This window comes from Xyrauchen texanus, chromosome 21 (genome assembly GCF_025860055.1).
Source record: "Xyrauchen texanus isolate HMW12.3.18 chromosome 21, RBS_HiC_50CHRs, whole genome shotgun sequence".
In the NCBI taxonomy this organism is placed as follows: Eukaryota; Metazoa; Chordata; class Actinopteri; order Cypriniformes; family Catostomidae; genus Xyrauchen; species Xyrauchen texanus.
Genome location: NC_068296.1, coordinates 10,121,039 through 10,140,761, shown reverse-complemented (window position 1 = coordinate 10,140,761; position 19,723 = coordinate 10,121,039). Strand labels below are relative to the sequence as shown.

Sequence of the window (19,723 nt, the reverse complement as noted above, 5' to 3'; positions counted from 1 at the left end):
GTATACTTTACAAACTATATATTCTATCTATATATTCTATCTTAACCCTACCCCTAAATCTAACCCTCACAAAAATCTTTTGGCATTTTTACATTTAAAAAAAAAAACTTTGTCACACACACACACACACACACACACACACACACATGTTGTGTTTCCATGTTTTATGGTGACTTTCCATAGACATAATGGTTTTTATACTGTACAAACTTTATATTCTATCCCCTAAACCTAACCCTACCCCTAAACCTAACCCTCACAGAAAACTTTCTGCATTTTTACCTTTTCAAAAAACATAATTTAGTATGATTTATAAGCTGTTTTCCTCATGGGGACCGACAAAATGTCCCCACAAGGTCAAACATTTCGGGTTTTACTATCCTTATGGGGACATTTGGTCCCCACAAAGTGATATACACTCACACACTCACACACACACACACACACACACACACACACACACACACACACACACACACACACACACACACACACACACACACTATAGCAGTTCCCCAATGAGACTCCTTCTTCAGTGCTTGCCACTGTCCAGTTTTGGCTAAAGCACAACAATTAGGACTCCTTTCCTTTTTGAGCCTCCCTTTGAGACCTGTAATGCTGTTTTGGTTGTATTCCGTTGTTCTTGTCAGTTATCAGACAAGGAAAGCATAATTGGAATTTATTGTGGACATGTTTAATTTTTTTAAATTCTGTATTAATATTGAATATTTGAATGATGTGTGGTAACGTTAGAGCCTGTTTTAATTATTGATAATTTAATTTGTACTTTGATTTATATATATATATATATATATATATATATATATATATATATATATATATATATATATATATATATATTTATTTATTTATTTATTTATTTATTCATCATTTACAATTTGAGAACAAGATTTGTGGCTACAGAGTTACATACAGTAAGTCACAAAATCCAAAACTTTTTAAATCAGATATAATCATTCTGTGTCTTGCCTAGATTAAAATCTTTGTTTTTCAAAACATAACTTTAATGACATTAGTGTCTTTAAATTTTGTTATTTTTCTTTGGTACATTTTTATTATGTAGTTTGGAAAAAAGGAAAGGCTTAAAATAAGTAACATATTTAGTCAAATAATTAAAATGTATAGAAAAATGTATTGTGGAAATTATCGCCTAAACAGAGTGTTTATGATTAAAATCCCTGTTTAAATGCTATTATGTTCTACTCTTTTGTAGTTATGGAATGCTTTGTGATTAAATCACTTTTCCAATTAGTCCTTATGTACAAAGAAATCCAAGTATACAGCTCATTAGTCTACTTACAGTGCTTTAGTTAGTCTGCTTTGTTGTCTGATTTTAATGTCATTTGATGATAATTGAGTTAAGATACTTTTTATTATTCCATATGCTTTTAATTGATCACATGATGTGAAATTGTTGGACGTAAATCTTCACCAATTTGTTAAAATGCAATTTCTTGCATTTGTCTTCCTGCAGACTTGCCTTTGGTTAACCTATCTGCGGAGCCGCAACCAGTTTTGGAGGGAAACCTTGTGAAATTTCATTGCTCAGCTAAAGCTAATCCACCAGTCAATCAATACAGGTAAAGTAAAACAAATCCCCTTTCCCATTTGGAGGAATAGTTTACCCATTAATTTTAATTATGTCATAATTTATTTATCCTCATTTTGTTCCAAAGCTGAATGAGTTTCTTTCGTCCGTGAAAAAAAAAAATACTGTATATTTTAAAGAATACAGTATATTGGCTCCACTTTTCCAAATATTGAAAGTAAAATGTAACTAGGTCTATCATGCTTCAAAATGACATAAACCATCATAAAAGTATCTTAAAAGTGTTTTGTATGTCTTTTGATGCCATGCGAAAGCTTTGTATTAGAAGCAAACAAAATGTAAGTAGTTATTAAACAGGATATTCTTCAAAATATTTGCTTTTGAGTTCCAATGGTGAGTAAATGATGACACAATTTTCTAATTTGTGTGAACTACTACTTTATGACCAAAGAATTTAGTACATCTCTGGAGGTCCATAATAGTCATGAATCTTTTGAGGATTATACGATTGAACTAACTGTGATTCAAATTGATCATCTGACTGGCATGTCACTGTGAAAGTTCTGGCATTTGTAGCAAATATTTTTAGAACTGTCTCAAAACTGAAATCCAGTATCTAAGCTGGCAACTGTTCACTGTGTCTTAGCCAAACCGAGGAGTGTGGTGCCACATCGGGCATTCAAATCAAAGAAAAGATGTGTCTTTCTGACACACTGATCCAATATTCAAGAATAAGGTTTCCTGTCCTCTCCAAACAGATGTGAATAAGGATGAAATGCATTTATTTCCTTCAGATGTAACATTGGCATTGTGGAGGGCCAATAGTGAGACGATTTGCTAGAACAAGCTTTTATGTGTGGGCTTTAAAACTAGGTGAAAAATAAGGGCAGTAAAATCAATAGTAAAGGGAATTGCTCAGCAATGCATTTAGATGGACTGTGGAATGGAACGGATGTACTATGCAGTTGCAGGTGAGCAAACAAAGTTGTTTTTGTGGGATAGATTTTTGCCTTTTTAAATGACAGATACTGAATTCAGACATACCAGTGTTTGATTACCCATAAGATTGGAGGAGATCTCAGCTTCTGTCATGGCAGAATGAAGAACACATTGGGTGTTTTGGTTTCGCACCTGACTAAACAATGAGATGACCAGTTTCTGAATTCTTTGGGCACTAAAGAATAACAGCACAGTGTTTCAATTTGGAAGCACAACACACAAAGAGTGGCATGACAATGCCTCTGAAAACCCTGGCCAGAAATATTTACACAATGTATTGGCTTTGCAAGACATCGGGATACCTTGCCATTTTACTTTGTTCTTTTCACCTACACTGGAATGTATTGTATTTTCCAGAGCTGGAAACTCAAGTCTGCGACTCAGATTGGAGACGCACTTAAGTTCCCAAAAATGACACACGACTTGACTCGGACTGGTAAACAATTGACTTGAGACTTGACTTGGACTCAAGATCAGAGGCTTGTGGAAAACATGAGTTATTATCATGTTTACATGCATTTTTGTAACATATCACATGAACAGAAAAAATGTCCAGGAGTGAAGAGGTGCCGCTCACTCTCCCTGTGAGCTGTCTGACTCATTCCTGCAGATCGGTTCTTTCTTTAGTGGGCAAAGCTGATTCAAAAGAACAGGCACAACAGAACGACTCGTTCATTCATTGAACTATTTAATATTAATTATAAAGAACAGGACTTTGCATGTGGCGTTTACTCAGTGTAGACTTTTTTATCTTTAGATGCTTTTAAAGTATTGAACACGTTTGGTCTGAACATTTAAATGGAAATCTAAGACTATTATCTGCGAGTCAGTGTGTTTCTATTCATAAATTTATAGGCAGTTTACCTTGGATATATTTCCTTGAAAGTATGTTCTTTATCTACTAGATTTATTTGTACTTTTATTCCTGTAAGGTCTTTGACATTGTTTGTTATCCTATCACATCTGCAGGAGGAAAAATCCTATTGGCTACAGCTAGAGAAAACAAAATAAAATAAAAGGAGAGAGAAAATATCAGCAGATCTAAGCTGTAAAAACTCCACCATGCAGAGTGGAATCATGGAACAGGCCACTGTATTTAGCCAGCATTATTACACACTGTCTGCTCAAATCAGATTAAAGAAGACAGCCACTCTAGAATGTGCAAAGGCTATCCATCTTGCTATGGGCCCTGTAGCAAGTTCTGACATTGATCTTGGGGAATTTAGTGACATCTCGCTAGTGAATTTAATAAGTCTCTTGATTGACACTTGCCTTGATGACTTTCACTGTGGGAGTGCAATAAAAATATCAGAGCCTGAGTTTGAATTAATTATATGCTGCCAATGTGGACTTAGGAACGATGGTGCATTGACAAATCTCTGACATTAACATGATTTTGATGACCATTGAGAGACTAAAGATGTGGAAATGCTATTATTGTGGTGCCAAGATGATGTGGCATGGTGACAAGTGGTAAGTTCTCAGAGTCATGTGTATTGAGATGGATCATTGCCAGTCTGGTTCATTATATGAAATGGGGGGCATTAAATGTTTTGGTTTGAATTCTAATGTCCATTGTATGAATGGAAGCAAATGGAGCACAAAGCCTAATTGGCCTTAATAAACATAACATAATCAAAAATCATCTAAAAATAATCAGATTACATTACCTTAAAACGTTAATGTAAAAGACTACATTACACAGTTTTATAAAAAAAGATAACACAATTTTAGTTGTGTAATTTGGTCAACAGTAGGTTGAAAGTTCTGCTGCTTAAATTGGTCTGTACCACTAACCTTAACCGAAATTATAATCACTGCCTCCAGTGATCGAAGCTGGAAGTGTTGTTAAAAACATGGGCACGTGTTTAGTTGTAAATGACTGTCCCTACCACTTAACCCAAACCCAAACCCCAACCTTAAACCTTACCATCAGTAAAGTAAATATGTAATTTTAGAGTGAAAATACAGCCTCAGAACTGCACTCAGCATTGTTTATGTGAACATGATTGCTTCTTGGTTCCCACAGGACCAGAACCCAAGGAGCTTATCAGTAATTTGGCAGAATTATGTCGATTTTAGGATAAATTAACTTCAGAAGGCAACATGGTGATTTCCCATGTAATCGTGTTGAATTTGTAATTAGTACCAGACTACATTTCAGAAGCAATCTACACAAAATTGCATATATAGTCACTGAGCACTTTCTTAAGAACACCTGTACAATTACTTATTCATGCAATTATTTAATCAGCCAATTTTGTGGAATAAATGCATCAAATCATGCAGATACAGGTCAGGTGCTTCAGTTAATGTTCACATCAACCATTATCAGAATGGGGAAAAATTTAATATCTGTGATTTCGACCTTGGCATGACGTGGAGTGGCAGTGTAGTGAGCAGAAAAGAATCTCAGAATGCACAACACGTCAAACCTTGAGGCCGATGTGCTATTATAACAGCTGAAGACCATGTTGGGCACTTTATTAGGACCATAGTGTTCCTAATATAAGTGTTCAGTGAGTACAGATAGCAAGATTAGAATAGATTAAAAACTAAAAAGACATGGAATAAATGCTAAAAAAGTTACATTTTGATTCCAAGGAGTCTTTAAAGTCAGCTTCTTTATTAAATATTAGCACTGGGAATTGCCACCCACCTCCCGATTTTACATTACAATGTTATTTACTTGTCAATGTGATATATATTGCAATTTTTAAAGTATTGCAATTTGATATTTTAACATATTTAGCTGTGTTAGCTTCTTTTTCTCAGAAAGAAATTGAAGAACAGTTGTGTCTAATTGTTTCACTCTTTGATACAGAATTTTCAGGTAAAAAGTAGGAATTGCAAAACTACCAATCTAATACTACCAATCAACTATTCAGTGCATTATCTGAGCTATTAGTCAACTAGTCTGTGTTCAGGAACCCATGTATAATCAGGCTGTGTAACGTACAAGCTACCCAATCAGATGCATTTCAAAGGGATATATGGATGCTTTGCACAGCCCTTTAAAAGAGAAACTAATGGATATTCAACAAATAATAGGCTAAATAACTTTAACCTCTTATCCCACAAAACTAATAAAGTTAGAAAAGTAAGAAACACAAAAAGCTCCAATACAGAGCAACACAAAACTGTTTATGCAACTTCAGGAAGTAGAATGATATGACAATGTAACCAGAGAGCTTGAAGTTGTAGGGTGATCCTCGCTCTTCATTCAGAAGTGTACAGCTGTTCGATTATAAATATTATGTGGGTGCAACATATAGTTCACAACACCCAACTGTTTGATGAACTTTTTTATTGCTAAACTATTCATCAAGGCCATGTCAGACAGAATCAGCAGAATAACTCCTGACAAATCTCTGAAAAAAACTCTCCATGACGCCTCACAATTAAACCTGTGGATTATGAATAATAACAGGAATATTATTCCCAGCAGAGGATTTGACGTCCGACAGTGAATAAGCGGTGCTTTGATGGCTGTAACAGTGGTGGATTAGAAGACGACATGTAAAGAAGAGACAAAACTTCTCTTGAGAGAAAACCTGTTTGTGTAAAGCTGCACAAATATAGCTTCCTATATTTATCTATCAATCATATTAGCGTTCAGCTAAAGTGTAATTTTTTTTAAGTAAACAAAATAGTATCTTTCATCTGGGAGATGATTTAAAATTGTTTATCTCAAGTATCACGATTTGTAAAAGAAAAGTTATTTTTTTCCCAACCCCTAAAAAAAACCGAACATGCCCTTTGATTAATCTAACAAATAAGCAAATGTCCTCCCTAATTATACCCATAACAATTATGTTTGAGCCATTGTGCTTGTAAGTTGTCAATGTTTTGTCAATAGTTAAGCCTTGCTGCATGTCTCTGTTGATGTCTCCTAGATAGCTGATGAAGAGGTTTTTATGGTGGGCTGCTTGCTTTGCTCACTGAGCGTTTGAAGTGCACACACGGATAAGTTGTTTGTTTTCCATGACCGCTCCCCAGTGATTCTCAGATGCAGCCAGCCATGATTCATCAACCAGGGAACAGCATGCAGAAAATGAACCAACAGCAACAGATGCAGCCAATATCTCAAAACAGAAAATTAAACTCTGTGCATCTGTCCTGCTGGCTGCGAGATAGGGCAATATGAGTCCACGTCGTGATGTTCTCATAATGGAGTGAACAGCTGCTTTATTGTAACCTAGAAAGTGTGCATAGCTGGAGCTGAAGAGAGGGATGGGGAAGACAGCTTCATCATCTCGTGCACATGTCCCACAACACTGAGATGAATATTGAAATGTCATCTCCACCAGTGCAAAAACTGATATATCAAATATGTCAAAATCTTTTTTGTTGTTGATTGCACATAAATATTGCATGCCTATCACGCCTTTCAAAAAGATCCTCCAGAGACAAACATGCAATGTTTTATTGCTTCTGTTATTTTTAATTGGGAAGAAAATATGTAAGCATTTTGACCCTAAACTTTGCTTGAGCATTGACTTCTTTCAAAGGAGTCTTGCATATTTTACAAAAGCTTACACAGGTGTTCTACTGGGCTTCCATTGGGATGTCATGTTTGTTCTATTTAAAAGACCCTGGTTGAAGCCCAGCAGAGCCACTCTGCTCATGGATGTTTGGCTCTCTATCTATGTGCAGCGCTGATTCCTTCAGCTCTGGCAAAGCTAACCCACCATTTGGGTCTCTCCTGCGGGCCAAACCTCCCAGTCTGGCACCGTGTCAGCTTTAAACCAACATGATGCACTGCTTCTGTACTGTCTCTGTTTTATTCTGTCAGAATACTAATTTTAGTGGTAATTATTCCACACAAGCATGACTAAAACTAAAATGTAAACTGTTGCTGCTATGATGGCAAAGCTCTGGCAAAGTTCTGGCCTAGTACTCTATAACTGCCTGTTGCCTCAAGATTTGAGAGGCTTGTAAAGGGAGCCTATCAGGAGTTCTACAAATATGGTTTGTCATTATTACTTTACACTATAGCAAGTTGTGCCCTTGAGAAATAGGATTTGAATTAATTGGAAAGATGTGCTGCTTGTTGCAAGGAACCACAGCTAAGACTGATCATAATAGGAAAGTGTGTGAATACAACTTATGTAACTCAAAGGAATGTTCTGCGCTCAATACACATTTGTATTTATTTATTTTAAAAAGCTATGGATATCAAAATATTTTTTCTTTTAATTGACATTATATCACAAATGTTGTCAATTGAGCTTAATTTGTATTGAACCCAAAACATTACTTTAAAAACTTAAATTAGTTACTTATAAAAGAACAAGCTTGATAAACCTCATAGCCTCTTGTGATTTTAGGCTATTTTCAGTTGAATAAAATTAACGCATAGTTAATTTTCATATCTGATTGTAAAGCAACTCCTATAACAGCTTCAGGTGTAATCTATATGTTGTTGTGTGAAAAATAAAAACACCTGGCAGATGTTAAGCAGGTGACTGCTGCTGTAATTGCACATAAATATAAAGTTACACAGTGCTGTGTATTCTTGGCCCCGCAGAGCAATTATGTTGAGGACGAAGGTTACACATGCACCTTTCTGGCCTAATTTTTGGAAGCACAGGTGTGTCTGCGCAGATTTAGCAGACTGTTCTAAGCTGCTTATATTAACAACATGAAACAGGGCTCCTCAAGCATACTAGCTAGGCCAATTACAACTCCTCTCTCTTCTTGTTTTAATTTATTCAGGAGGGAGACTGTTATCATTTAAATGACACTCTATCGGAGCCCACAGATGGTATGAGTTAGTTGCAGAGGTAATGAATTGTGCACTCACTCCCACAGAGCAGGTGAATTGTGGAGTTTTGGCACCGTTTGACTGGTGCAGGCTGCTTTGAATGTAGCAAGATGAAAAACTGGCTTCGTAAAGCGATGTTTCTCTCAGGCTCTCCATAGCGAGGAGTTAACGGGCATTGAATATACTAATATCTAAATATTTTCCCAAGTGTCAGGCTGTGACACCCATTCTCCAATGGCTTTGGCTTGTACAAATTCATCCCATCATAGATGCCAACAGAGAGCCATCTACTGCTACAAACTAGACAGAGCAAGTGACACACACAGAGAGTTATTACTGTGACAGTATGGGAGAAAATAAGCACCATCTGAAGATGCAACCCTCCAACATAAGCAAATGGTTCCTTTATGGGAGGGGGGTGCATTTGTTTTCTCTAGTCTGGCTCCATTCTGCATAATAAATGTGTTGTTGACTTGGTATCTAGGCAAGAAGCATGCTGGAGTAAGCAGAGATATCTCACGTTTATGATTTTTCATATAATAATAAATAATAATAATAAAACAAAATTAAAACTTGGTTTGGAGAAATTGGCTCCCAGGGAAGGTGCTTGTCGGTCCTGCTGCTGGCTCCCAGGGAAGGTGCTTGTCAGTCCTGCTGTCAGGGTCTAACCACCTACAGACAGGCAGCTATTGTGCCTCATTGATGACTATGATAAAAGCAGATGGATTAGAAGCCATATCTTCCTGTTATTGCCATCCTCTAAAGTGGGTTCCACATTTCTGTGATAGCATAAGTCTAGCAAGGACTCAATATGTTGGCTCTTTCTGTTCCATTAAAGAGAAAGTTTGCCTTATAGAGTTAATGTATTTTTCTAGACTTGCAGATCTGATTTAACAAACTAACTCAGGATATGTATCACATCTTACCGGAGTACCACTGTGACCCACCAGAGGTGGAAACTAGATCTCAGATAGATAGAGAGGCTTCAAATGTAAAAATTAAGTATATATAGGGGAAGTCAAGACTAAATTATGATATATTTCTTACATCAGTGAAAGTGATTTTGCCAAAGTAGGACATGCTCCTGAAACAACATATTTTGTTAGTCCTAGAACAGTATTGCAGTATAATGTAGTCCTAATTCTTTAAATCCCTAAGCATTGCATACCCCCAAAATTAGAGGGTTGATCAACTCTTCGTTGGTACCTTATCTTCCTTGGCTATAGTGGGCTTTTTCATATCTAATTCTATATCATATCTATCTACTGTTTGAAGGTGGGCTAAAGGAGGAAGTGTGATAAAGGAAGTGTCTGGAGACACTTATGAGGTCATAGTGGACCACTCGTTCTTTACAGAGCCAGTTTCCTGCGAGGTCACTAACCCACTAGGGAGCACCAACATCAGTCGCAATGTGGATGTCTACTGTAAGTTCTCACTGTTATTTCAAAATTTGGGAATTTTTCCATGCAAACATTAGCAAAGCCCAACTAAATAGATGAATCTTATCACCTTTAAATAGATGTTATAACCTGGTCTGTTTTCTCCAGTTGGACCACGGATGGCTGCAGAGCCCCAGTCTTTACAGGTTGACCTGGGATCAGATGCCATTTTCAACTGTGCCTGGACAGGAAACCCCTCTTTAACCATTGTATGGATGAAAAGGGGTTCTGGAGTGGTAAGTTGTGGCCCAATGTTTGTCAAATTATCAAACTGTTTGTCAAATTAACAAACATTCTCTTCGCTCATTTCAACATTCTGTCATGAGGATTTGTAGATATTTGATTGTGCACTATGTGGAAATCGTAAGGCTGATCAGTAAGAAAAGACATAGCAACCCAAGTCAGAACAACCTGAAGGTCTGTGCCAAATTAGATGTATGCAGCTTAAAAGCTCTGGGAGAAGTTGCAGGCAGATATTTTGGTCTTAGATAAGGGATTTTGAAAAAACCCTTAGCCAAGTCTGTGGAATAACAGCCAACATATTAATACATCACTAATCTAATAATAACATGCATTGCCTTTTATTTATGAACATCTCATGAGCAAAATTGCAACATATCATGTCCCATTGTTTCATCTAAAGACACAATGTTATTCCAAGGACATTATGATACTGTGTTTAAATTCAGTAGAGTATCTTGATGCCAAGAGAAAACATCAGGGGTTTTCAGGGTCATCTCAATCCTATTACTTGCTGAAGGATAGTGCTGCTTCAGTTCTGGGTTTGTCCCTATGCTGACACAAACATGGTGAGAGATCTGCCCTGCTGAATGTAGTCTCATTTCCTGGGTGGCTATCACCTACCATCTCCCATGTTCACACATACCTCCACATCTGACCCAAACTGGATTTTAATAATTGAAAAGGAGGGCCTTTTTCATGCTTAGCTGCCCATCTGTGAGTTCTGGTTTGTTTTGGGTCTGGCCGTAGCTCCACTTTCGCTCCTTTTTAATGTCTTAATCTTTGACATTTGACCACAGGTGCTGAGCAATGAGAACATCCTGACAATGAAAGCTGTCAGGCAAGAGGATGCTGGGAAGTATGTGTGCCGTGCAGTGGTCCCTCGGGTTGGTGTGGCAGAGAAGGAAGTCTCTCTCACTGTAAATGGTAAGTTTGACACTCTTCTGCAAGGTCTTGCATATAGAGGGTTAATGTATTTAATGTGGATCTGATACACATGTATTTATTTATTATGTTAAACTACTTGTATCCCAGCTTAATATGCAGAGTAAACTGTCAGTAAGCCATTTATAGGTTGATTTCACCTACAAGTGTAACAATGTGGCTATGTACTGCTTTCATAGTGCTTTTATTTAAAGACCCTGTGAAATAAAAATGAAAAAGAAATTGCTGCTTTAAGTCCATATATATTAGCTATCTAATAAGGTCATCTAAATGCTTGTGTACTTCTAAATGATGACAAAATGTGTTTTTAGAAGATATAAGCATTTGAAATCTGCAGTCTCTGTTTTCTGGCTAAAACGATTCAGGAACACCAAATATGTTCTCACATCCATGAATACGATTATGCCAATTTAGAAAGTGTTGCTTAATTAACATATTTTGTTTGTTGAGGAACAACAATCTGGTATGACAAACATAGTTCTAGCAGGATCTCTAGTCCTAACCACAATTGGCCAATGAGAGTTTGACTAGCAGGTTTAAGGGGTGTGGCTTTATTTGATTGCCATAAACTTCCCAGTAATTACCAACAAGGACCACATATACATAAGTAAGTTGCAAGAAACTGAAAATTCTGGTAACACTTACTTGAAATTAGACCAATTTAGGCATTCAATCTTGACTCTGATGTAGAAGTTTGATGTTTACTGTTCTGTTGAAGACCTGCTGTTTCTCTTGGCCAATGCTGATTATATTCAGTAAGAATGGTAAGAAGTGTTGTTACTTAGGCTATGACAGACTAATGAACACCGGAGAATAGCAGGAGACTGGCTCCTCTCAGATAAATGACTTCATTACAGCCCCTTGATATTCAGGCAGCATGCATTAGCCACATGACAGCTTTCATTCGCAAAATCCAGCACGGCTTTTAAAAGCGCCTTTCTCTCCGAAGCTATTTGCCATGGGCCACAGCTTTGACAGAAGCAGAAAATAAGAGATGTTCAGCCAATGTGACAATTGTGTCTGCATTGAATTATTCCTCTGCACATGAAGATTCGCTAATGCAGTTTGGTCCTGTGAAATAAAAGGAAATCAATAAGGAATTGTTAGGACTGATAGTATTAATATTCAAAGTTAGACATTTATTTTAGACCCACAGAAACCTCAGGAATAATAGGAATTACAGATACCATCCACTGTCATCAAGTACATGCTGTTCTTAATGGGAACAGTTAAAGTGTATCTCTGTTTTGCATTCATTCTTGTCTCCTAGAGAGTTCAAAGATTGCCTGAAATCCCAAATAAATACTGTCATGTTGCTTGTTGCTTGTTTTTTTTTTTTTTTTTTTTTTTTACTTTATTACAGGCTCTAGGCCCAACAACAGGACATACATCACAAAAAAAAAGCTGTAAACAGCTTAGCCTGAAGTCATGTTTATCTGCATGTAGAATTTCTTGAGGTTTATGAAAAGATCCAACACTGCATCATGATATCACTCTGTATTAACCAATTTATGCCCACTGGCAAATAAAGTTGGCGTAGGCTCTACCACACTATTTCCATCTGTAAAAAAAATGTAAATGTGAAAAAGTTTCAATAAAAATGAGAAAGAATGCTACCATCGAATATAACACACATCAGCTTTAATAAATCTCTGGGGGAAGAGGAGGGGAAGGGCGCTATACCCAAGCGATACACCAGGCCAGTTGTTCCGTATTACCAAACTCTACTTGTTTCTACCAGGTTTGAACCTGATAAAACATGGGACAAAACCGGCTCAACCCGGAGATTGTAATTATTGGGTGTAGCCCAGCCTGCTGCTCTGCAGATGTCTGAAATGATTGTTTCAAATTCACATGCATTTGGGAGATGAGACCGATCACTACACATCTTCCTCATCAACGCATGCTCCTGATGAGCAGCTGCACTTCACAGGCATTGACGTGAAGAGTGACTGATGACCATAGCATTGTGTCTAAAGTCTGTGAGAATGACAAAGAAAACAAGAACACAAGATTAAAAGAGAAATTATAATTGACTTATATTAGCTCATTCCCAGTCCTGGATAGCAAGACCTTTTACTAAATGACATTAGATCTGGTCTAGGTTGCATTAAGACAGATTAAAGCTTTATAGATGAAGAAAATGTTTTCCAGTTTTGAGACAGAACAGACTGTAGGCAGTCGATGGGTGTGCCGTCTGAGGCTCAGAATAGGTTGATTCTCACTTAGTCACATGAAAGCTAATTTATGCTAACAATTAAATGTACGCATTTGAATTTGTCATTATCTTATTACTCCCAGTTGCATGTCACTAGACCCCAGAGCACCTACTAAGACTCAGCTTACTGACAAGAGAGTCCCAGCATTCTCCCAGGCCTAGTGTAATTTAATTATAATCAAATAGCTAGCAGGGGACACCGTTTGTAGAAAACACACTAATGAATACACCCCCCCACCCCCACACACAAACCCACACACACACCCCACCACATGAGATTTAATATCTGAATGTGTCTGTATGTTCATGTATTTGTCCTGCTGCTTGTGGATATAAAGCAAAGTTTTTAATTTGTTTGTTTTGTACTTTACACTTTGCATTTTTCTGTTTGGCTCTGTTCCAAAACCTAGTGAGTTGCATGCATAGGCTGTATTTTAAGGCACAGAAGGCACATTCCTGATGCGAGTTCCAAAAAGAAGGGAGCCTTGTTATGCCTTGGCCAAATTAAAATGCACTGTTGTGTTTATTCTTTGTGGAGAGGGCATAATGCATTGCAACATCAGTAAAAGATTGATAAATAAAAAAAAAAGAAAGAAAAAAATCTATCCCAGATGGTGAACAAATAGAGACAATTTTTGGTATTATACTGTATGCAAGGGATAATCTACAGTCAGCTGGTCACTATAAAAAATAATTAAACCCCAACAGGGCGATCATGACCCTGACGTGGGTTTTTTTTGCAACAATGACCAGCTTACTGTACAGTATCTGACTTATTACATGGGCACTTGCCAAATAAAAAATTAAATGGACATGAAACATTGATTTGAGTTGGAAAATATATTATTATGTGAGAAGAAAGAGACAGCAGAATCTTTAGCTGAATTCAACCCCCAGTTTGTGTCGAGCACTCTATAAGGTGTTTATATTGTTTATGTAGTCTGAATACTCATTATCCCACTATATCTCTTAATATATCTACTTGCCAAATAAATAAATAAAAGGACATTAAATATTGATTTGAGTTGAAACTGGAAAAGAGAATGAGAAAAGGATAGATTACTTGCAATACCCGTACCAGTGAAATATCACTTATTCCCTGGATATGTGGTCATTATTCAGAAATATTAGACTGCTGGATGGCATGATAGACCAATCAAGTATTCCAGAGAGCCTGCAATACATATAATTCATTCAATACTGAATATCTAATAAAAATAAAAATATATATTTTTTAATCTATTTTAAGTACTTTGTTAGCTCAGCAATATGCTAACACCAAACTCTTATAAAATGAGAATGCAATGAGTTTCTGCCTATGTAGGCAGCAAGGCAGCTCACTAGGTTTTGGAATAGAATGGTTGTTTATAAGCATGCACACATTTATGTGTGTAAATGGATGGATTATGTTTGCAAATTTGTGTTTTGCCAAGGAAATAAAGCCATAATGGAGTAGTCGTAAAGTACATCAGGGAATCGTTTATGTTAGAACAAAAATGTGGCTAAAAAAAAAATAAATGTGAAGTGGTTTGCTGGCACTTGATATAAAATAAACAATAGGGCGTAGTTTGCCCTAAGGTTCAGGTAGCGATAGTCCAGGGCCTGGAATTGATTGCCGCATCTGCGGGCAAGAGGACACACAGAGCATGCGCTATTCATGAAAATGGTCTCATTCCTCTTGGAGTACTGTAATGGAACTATGGAAGTGGTGATGAGGCAAAACACAGTAGGCGACCAGGCTTGCCCTCTCACATGCTACAAACTGTGATTCATTTTCGACAACACCTTGGGCCATGCACTCTTTTAGGGTACGGTTGGAGTTAGCTGCAATCCAAAAGACTGATAATTGCACAGATGATGTTTCTCAATAACATTGTTTATGTGTGCCATTTTTAGTGGCATGTAAACTCATTATTGGGTTAATGGAACAAATGTGTGCATGAAAGCGTTCATGTATGTACTGTCTCCGGCAAAAGTTTTCCCAGTCTAGAAATGGGATATATGTGTCCCTGTGGAAGAGTTGCTGGTTTTGGTTTGTGCATATTTTTTGGCATCAGTGTATTTTAATCATATGCAGAAATCCCACATATTCATTAACGGAGTAAGGGCAACATAACTTTGGCTATGGATACCCCAAGCGCTTTAGTTCTTGTTTCATATATGTCCGAACTAGCACAGAGAGCCTTCTTAAAGACGGAAGGGAGTGTGTCTGTGTGCAGTTTCGGGCTCACCTGCAGCTTTGTGTGCCCCGTATGCTTTTTAACGTAAATAGCTAATAAAATATTGATGTATTACCAGTACACGGCACTTGCGTCAAGCAATGTCTGCAAACAATGCCTGTTTTGTTAATGTTTATTGACCATCACTGTTGTAACTGACTGCATAAAGAAAAAGTTCCCAGACATAAGATTTAAATGACACAGGGGCTTCTCTCTTGCAGCTTGCCATTTTGCCAACTAACGTGTGCAGAACTATGATGTCATCAACTGATTTAACATGCTAACAGTTAATAGGACAGATTCTCCTGTAGAAAGCTGAACCATGTGAAACACAGGCAGACTTTGTCTATCTACAGAGCCATACAGGTGCATTAGCAGAGGTTACAACTGTGCATGTCTATTTGGTGCTTTATTTTCTTCGCCAAACTGTATGATCCAGATGCATTATTAAACTAGAGATGAACGTCAGAGCAAATGCTAACCTCATGGTTGGCGATCTGTACAGTTCAATTTTGTTTACAAAGAACTTTACACTCCTAGTATTGGTGCACATTTTTAACCATTTTAAAACACAAAGAGATGAAATATGCATGACTAAGTGTACTGCATCAGCATGCATGAGTGTGATTGTGTTTGCACATATAAAAGCCAAGAGAAACTACTAATGGAAAATGAAAGCTGAAATAGGCCTTATTTAAGTGTCCCTATGTGGCTCTCCATTTTTATATAAATGTGTTGGTCTTTTTTCTCCACAGACATTCATACCCTGAGAAAATTAGTATTCAATTTCCATGCCAGCTTGCAGATAGAACAGATCACCACAGATTAATGATTTGGCAAATGAAAGCTAGTGAAATTAATGGTGACAGTGGTGCAGAGAGAAATCTGTGGTGCTTAGCGCAAGGTTAATAATTTAGCTATGCTAAAACCTAATTTTCAGAGAAAAGCTTAATCACACGGCGACATGGTGTTGGTTAGTAAACTTTATTCATGAAGCTAAATCTTCTTGATAAATTGTAAATGATTGTAAGATTGATAAAGGGATATACATTAGATAAGATTAGGTTGCCTGCTACTTTGGAATATGATTTAGAGACAGTATAAGGAGGAGTAGACAAACCACTTGTAGTGAAATTAATGGGAGAAAAGAAACTATAGTGGCAGTAGGAAAGTCCGGTCCCTCAGGTAGTTTTGAAATTGAAAAAACATAGAGTCTTTTCATTTGTCTTTATACACTTACTGAGCACTTAATTAAGAATACTATGGTCCTAATAAAGTGCCTGACATGGTGTTCTGCTGTTGTAGCCCATCCGCCTCAAGGTTTGATGTGTTGTGCATTCTGAGATGCTATTCTACTCTCTGCTATTGTACAGAGGGGCTATCTGAGTTACCATAGCCGATCTGTTCGATCAAACCAGTTTTGGCCATTATCTGTTGACCTCTCCCATCAACAAGTCTTTTCCATCCACAGAACTGCCACTCAACTGGATATTTTTTGTTTTTGGCACCATTCTGATTAAACTCTATGAGTCTGTTGTGCATGAAAATCCAAGGAGTTCAGTTGTTACAGAAATACGCAAAATCACTGAGATCAGATTTTTCCCCATTCTGATGGTTAATGTGTGTGGCACCGGGGGCGTGGTCAAGCGCCCATCCGGGAGAGGAAAGCGGTAAGGAAACACCTGTCTCTAATTCCAGTGAGCACGAGGAGAGCGGCACAAAAAGCAGACACAGGGAGACCGGACAAGCCAACCCAGTGCGCTTGTATTGTTTTGTGGTATTTTCTGTGAACGGTTGTGAGACAGACGGCAATTAAAGCCTTACCATTTGTTGAAGCCTTGTTTCCTGTCCTCCTTCCCGTGAGGGTTCTGCAATGTGTATCTGCATGATTGTATTCATTGCACAGCTGCCACACGATTGGCTGATTAGATAATTTGATGAATACATAGGTGTACAGTTGTACTAATAAAGTGTTCGGTGAATATATATATATATATATATATATTAGGGATGCACCGAAATGAAAATTCTGGGCCGAAACCGAAACCGAAAATCCAGGATGCACTTGGCCGAAAACCGAAACTGAAACTTTTACCTATTTAAAAAAAAAAAAATTAATCAATAAAAATTAATTAATCTGAATTGAAAAACTACAAACCAATAAAATAATCACACTTTTATTGAAAGTAACACCAAAATTGGACAAAAAATATATTAAAACTATATTAAATATTATTCTTTCAGTTCTGTAAAAATCAAATTTTACAGATTTTATTAACAATTATCCAAATAATGTAAAGTTTTAGAAAACTATTATATGCAAAACAACAGTCAAGTAATGAACTTAGCTAGCATCTTTCAAAAAGTTTAAATATGCAACAGTAATTTTAATTAAAACAAAAGGCAGAACACAGAATGGCAGAGGGCCTCTATTCCACTGATCTATATATAACTATAATATATAATTATATATATAGATCAGTGCTCTATTCTGTTTATGTAAACGTATGCACACTTTAAGTGAACATTATTGTGCAAAACAGCAGTAATTGAACTAAATCCAAAGGCAACTGTAAACGACAGATGTATCCTCAAGTGAAGAACAAGTGTAATGTAATTGCTTTACACATCATATTGGACCGCTTTCTATTTAAGTACAAGTGACAGGTTTCTCTTCAAGAACAAAAGTTGCTAAACTTTCTGACAGTCTCTCCTGTCAGAAAGCTCATCAAGAACATGAGATGCTGCACTGAATAGACTCTCACTCTCTGTGCTGGTGCTTGGGCAGATAAATACCTGTGCGCAATCTGCGCAAGCAAAGGAAAGCGGTCTTTGTTTATACGCCCGTAGTCAAGGGGATTGTCGCTTCTGGCGTAGTTCAGATAAATACGTCTCAAGTTGTGGTGTAGCTGCGCTAGTTGTGGCATTTTCCTGTAGAATCTCTTGCTGTACTCTGTATATATATATCTTGAAAGTTCTGCTGAATAAACACTGCAGATCGCAAATTTGATGTCCTTATCAGAAACTTTGAAGAATTTCCACACCGCTGACATGATCGGCCTTTGTTTGGTAGCGCTGTGATAAGGGCTAGATCGATCCAGAGTGAAATCTGAGCACTGAGGGCGAGGCGAGGAGGTATATATTTTCGGCTCATATTTTCGGCCTTTTTTCTCTTTCGGCCGAAAACCGAAAGTGCCGAAGTGCCATTTTCGGCCGAAAATTTTCGGCGACGAAATTTCGGTGCATCCCTATATATATATATATATATATATATATATATATATATATATATGTTAACACCCATAGTCTACATATGTGGGTATGTGGCTCCATCTGTTATCTGTGTAATTACATACATGTATCATGTTTATGTTCAGACTTATATTTACTAAAAGAGGTAAACATCATCCTGTAATTTAGGAGATGCTTTTATCCATAGCAAATTACAGTATATTTATTACGGTGACATTTTTTGAACCACTTATGTATTCAAGGATCAAAAGAGCATATTGCAAAAATATGGTGCCTTATTTTAATACATGTATTATTCTTTTTTTTATTTTTTATTTTATTTTATTGGTGATTTGAAATATGTTATTGAGATGTAAGCTTTGCCAAGAGATTTGCTACATTTGAGACTTCCCCCATTCAAGTAGATAGCACATTTACTTACATGCCCATTACAAAATTGCTGGCTGGGGGCATTGCCAAGATGGCTGCTGAGTGGACATACTGTACTTGCCTTAAATTAATAGTTCACCCAAAAATGAAAATTTGCTGATAATTTACTCTCCCTCAGGCCATCCTATAGTTTCTTTCTTCATCAAAACAGAATTTAAGATTTTTAGGATTTAATTTCAAGCCTCTTCCTTTAAACAATTCAAGTGAATGTACTCTTTTTGACGGTCCAAAATGCGTATTTAGGGTGCATCAAAATAATCCACACGACTCCAGTCGACAAATAAAATTCTTCTGAACCCAAACAATTATTTTTTTTTTTTTAAACAAAACAATACATATTTACTTTTTAACTACAAATGTTAGCTTCCGTACATCTCTGTGATGCACACTCATGAGTGGGATGACGTAAGCTCGTTTGCAGGGTTGGGAGGGTTACTTTTGAAATGTTCTAAAGTGTAATTTGTAATGTATTCCATTAGATTACTCAAGGTCAGTAAAGTATCTTCTGAACTTCTTCAGCATGGGTAGATTTTTTCACTTGTTTTGACTATAAAAACTCTGCCAGTACAGTAAGACAAAATACGCATTTTAAAAATACATTGTCTTAAAAACCTAAATATCTTATGTAGTTTTGTTTCTAAAACA

At 36.9% G+C, this 19,723-nt stretch overlaps 1 protein-coding gene across 1 annotated transcript in view; it reads left to right on the top strand.

Annotated features, from left to right (window-relative positions):
- The window catches only part of LOC127661993 (kin of IRRE-like protein 3), a 245,909-nt gene that overhangs the window by 203,847 nt on the left and 22,339 nt on the right, over nucleotides 1-19,723 (top strand). Inside the window, exons 6-9 of the mRNA XM_052153000.1 lie at nucleotides 1,496-1,601; nucleotides 9,612-9,760; nucleotides 9,884-10,011; nucleotides 10,816-10,942. Of these exons, the coding sequence (XP_052008960.1) occupies nucleotides 1,496-1,601; nucleotides 9,612-9,760; nucleotides 9,884-10,011; nucleotides 10,816-10,942 (510 nt within the window). The remainder of the gene's footprint in view (nucleotides 1-1,495; nucleotides 1,602-9,611; nucleotides 9,761-9,883; nucleotides 10,012-10,815; nucleotides 10,943-19,723) is intronic.